The 3,695-nt window shown below is 51.4% G+C and overlaps 1 protein-coding gene across 1 annotated transcript; it reads left to right on the top strand.

The window, feature by feature from the left end:
• Nucleotides 1-1,477: 1,477 nt before the first annotated feature.
• Nucleotides 1,478-3,386, top strand: LOC125518223. Its single transcript, XM_048683138.1, has 2 exons — nt 1,478-2,801; nt 3,282-3,386. Exon 1 carries the CDS (start codon nt 1,478-1,480, stop codon nt 2,417-2,419), a length of 942 nt encoding a protein of 313 aa, XP_048539095.1. The 3' UTR covers nt 2,420-2,801; nt 3,282-3,386.
• The last annotated feature ends 309 nt before the right edge of the window (nt 3,387-3,695 follow it).

Here is a 3,695-nt window from a genome sequence, read left to right as displayed (position 1 = left end):
GCCAGTCTAATTAATTAGATTTACATGTTTGTAAGTCTCGATCCTAGAAACTTGCAAACCTACGGTTCAACAAAGGCTGCAATTTACCTTTTACTGAAAGATATGTTATCTATTGATCTCTCTCTATCTTATGGCTGAGATGAACATAATTGTGGAAAGAAGCCTCCACTGAAATTTTAGTCTCCACTGTGCGCCACCAACCAATTTCCGAACTAAGGAGGAGGAGGGGGAGTTGCGTTACCAGATTTTGAAGTCTAGGACGGTGTGGTAGTGTGAAGCTGCTGCCCCGGCAGCAACTGCAAAATAAGGTACAGTTATACACACCCAGCACATAACTTGGGATCAAAATTGTGAGAGTAGCGTATGATATAACAGCTATACACACACAAATAGTCATGGAGTAGCAGCTTAGGACATGCAGAGATAAGATGTGCAACTGAACATGGAGAAAGAAGGTTCCAGCGGTGGTGGAACTCACCTGCGATGCCGTTCTTGTCGCCTTCGCCATCACGTCGCCTCCTGGTTGTCCATTCGTGGGCTTCATGGGGGACCCTTGGTCGTGGCACCGGGCCTCGATGGAGTGCGGCAGGCTGCTGGCGGCGGAGCGGCTGACGCAGGGCGCCATGGCGCTGCGCAGGGACCCAACGACGCCCGAATTCCTGCTGCTCCTGCCGATCTTCTGGTTCCCGGCGCTCTCCTCAGCCTCGCGAATTGCAGGGGCGCCCGCCTCCTCCTCCTCCTCCAACCACCTCCCGCTCCACCGAAAGAGATCGCCGAGCGGAACACCTTCATTGCCGCGCGCCTCGCCGCCTACTCCCTGCCATGTCCGACCTCCCCGTCTACTGTTGCGACCCCTCGACGCTCACCAGCCCCGCGCCGGGCCAACCTCCGCAGCATCTATCTCGGGGTGGATTAGGAAGCACGCCGAAGAGGAAGGGAAGGGAGGGCCGGCGGCGCAATGTTGCTACGGATCCGCATTTCTCAATCCAGGGAAATATAGAAGGGGAATCGTGCCCAAAAATCACGGGGTTGTGGGGCGGGGCCGCCGGGATCGGGGACGTGGAGTGCTAGAAGAATCGCAGATCACGCGTCTGCTCGGCAGAACATTTCATCTCAGACGTTCATCTAGACGGCAGACCGTTCGCCTAATATAGGCAGTAGGATGTGCTTAGATTGATCTGATCTGACGGTACAGGTTATTCTGTGTACAGTTTGTTGTGTGGCTTTGGGAGAAGTCATGTTTACTTTTTTTAATAGTAGTATAGATATAGATTATGGGCCGGTGTCCTGCTGCGCTATAGCCTTGATCAGCGCGACCCATGCACTCAGATGGGCGACAGGCCTGGGCCGTATCCGCTGGGATAAAACTCGAAATTTTCAGACGACGCGAGACCCATGGCCCCGTTCATTCGCCTTCCCCCACTGCACTACCCAGGTCTCGAGCTCTCCCTCAGAAAAAAAACCTAGGTCTCGAGCGATGGCGCCGCCGCCGCCGCCGGCGGCGGAATGCCCAAGTCGAACCACCGTGCTCGATCTCGACGACGACCTCCTCCGCGAGGTGTTCCTCCGCCTCCCCGGCCTCCCGAGCCTCGTCCGCGCCGCCCTCTCCTGCCGCACCTTCCTCTCCCCGGTCCGTTCCTCCCCCGCCTTCCGCCGCAGCTTCCGGGCTCTCCACCCGTCTCCCTTCGTCGGCCTCTTCGTCCAGCGCAGAGGCTTCAAGCCCGAGGCCTCCTCTTTCAAGGCCCACCACAGCCGCCCGGACCCGGACTTCGAGGCCGCTGCCCGCGGCGGCGATTTCTCCCTCAGCGGCCTCCCACTCCCAGGCGCCGACGGCAGCCAACACGGCTACAAGGAGGATGAGGGCATCGATGAAGAAGATAGCAACAACCAGGAGGAGCAGTGCGAGGAGGACGACGACGAGGATGAGGAGTACGAGGAGGAGGAGGAGGAGGCCTCCCACGTGTGGGAGATTGAGCGATGTTGCGACGGCTACGTGGTCGTCTTCAACCAGAGGGCCAAGCAGATAGCTGCCTACAACCCTCTCACCCGGGCATTGCATCTCTACCCCTCGCCGCCCCGCCTCTTCTCCGATGCCATTAACTTCGAGTTCCACATTATCTCCTCCCAAGAGGACCCCGGCGCACCACCCCGCGTGCTGTGTTTTGATTTCAACTTGTTTCAGGAGAAGGCGGTCGTCCGCCTCATCTCGTCGGACAACAGCATCAAGTCCAAGTGCCGGAAGTTCCCTGGCACCGGGAGCGAGGTCACTGGCAAGATGGTGAATGGGTCTGTCTATTGGACGCACGTGGGGAAACCCTACATCACCGTGCTTGACACCGCGACACTGAAGTTCACTAAAATGGATCTACCGCCGCTCTTGGCAGACCAGGAAGGCCGTAAGTGCTTTTGTGTTTGGTAATACCAAGGATGGGAGGCCCTGTATCGTTTCCCCAGATTTGTGGGGTGCTTGCTCGCTTGATGTCTTTTTCTGGAGACCCGAGGATGAGTATTATGACGATGGTCGCAATTACTGGCTGTACCAGACATTTCCTTTGAAAACGATTCGCCAGTTCGTTAAGTTCTCGAAAGGAGACGATGGATTTTTCATTGTGCGGCTTATGGATGTTATAGATGGAATCCTGTACCTGCGTACCGAGTATGACGGGTGTACCGAGGCTCCTCAGTTTTTGCTATCCTTTTGCCTCGAAACAGCAGAGCTGAAAATGATATGTGAAGATTATCACAAGCCTGTCCGTCCCTACATCATGGCCTGGCCTCCTTCTTTGGTACAAAATGATGAGGTAAGCGCATGTATATACAGTTTCTTTCCATGAGAGCACTGATTTAGTGAATTGTTGTGGAAATCGGCTATCCACTCTTACTGTACATGATTTCCATTTTGCAAATCTGATTCATTTGAAAATTGAAATTACTTAACCATATAAAGTCTAATACTCTTTGACAGTGCTATATCTGATATGGACAGTTCACAGTTCTATGCTCATAGTGTGCACATATGATATATCATACCCTTGTGGCACTGTATGTGGCTTGTTATGTTATTCTTTGCTTTCCCGCAAGAAAATGTTATTCATCGTTACTATTCTCATAAGCATATGTTCTTATACTTGATGTTGGGCTCAACATTCTGTTGGGTGCTTACCGCAGTGTATTTTCCATTGAGGTAACATCGGTGGATCTGTGTAATTTAATTTGAAGTAGAGAGACTGTAGTATTTGTGCTGTTCACAATACTTATATAGTAATCTGTAAATTCTTTAGGGTCCCTGTTCAAAAGATCAAGCTTTGTCTACCGCAAGCTCTGAAGGATGTGATGTGAAGGCTGGAGGTGGCCAAACATTGCCTGCATCTGTTGCGAAAGCATAATAGGTAACGCCATGGACTGAAGGTTATATATAAACTAGTTGAATGCCCGTGCGTTGCTACAGATAATAACACATATATTTTTTGTCTCGATGCTGATAATATAGGTGAATTAATCAAACAGATAATTAAATGGCATAAGTAGACGATGGGAGCCACCCTCATAAGTTACATTCTTCCTCGTTTCTCCACTCAAATAGATATCTCAACATAGTTTCACCTATTTTTATGATTGTTCACGATGGATTGTGCAAACAAATTACTGCAGCATGTAGTTGCAATTAACATATAACGCCCCTGTAGATATAATGG

Source organism: Triticum urartu, chromosome 7 (genome assembly GCF_003073215.2).
Source record: "Triticum urartu cultivar G1812 chromosome 7, Tu2.1, whole genome shotgun sequence".
NCBI lineage: Eukaryota > Viridiplantae > Streptophyta > Magnoliopsida > Poales > Poaceae > Triticum > Triticum urartu.
The sequence above is the reverse complement of the archived record's forward strand: the minus strand, read 5'-3'. Positions and strand labels throughout refer to the sequence as shown.

Excerpts from the sequence above, each read along its gene's own strand:
- LOC125518223 (XM_048683138.1), top strand. The coding sequence starts at position 1,478 with ATGGCGCCGCCGCCGCCGCCGGCGGCGGAATGCCCAAGTCGAACCACC.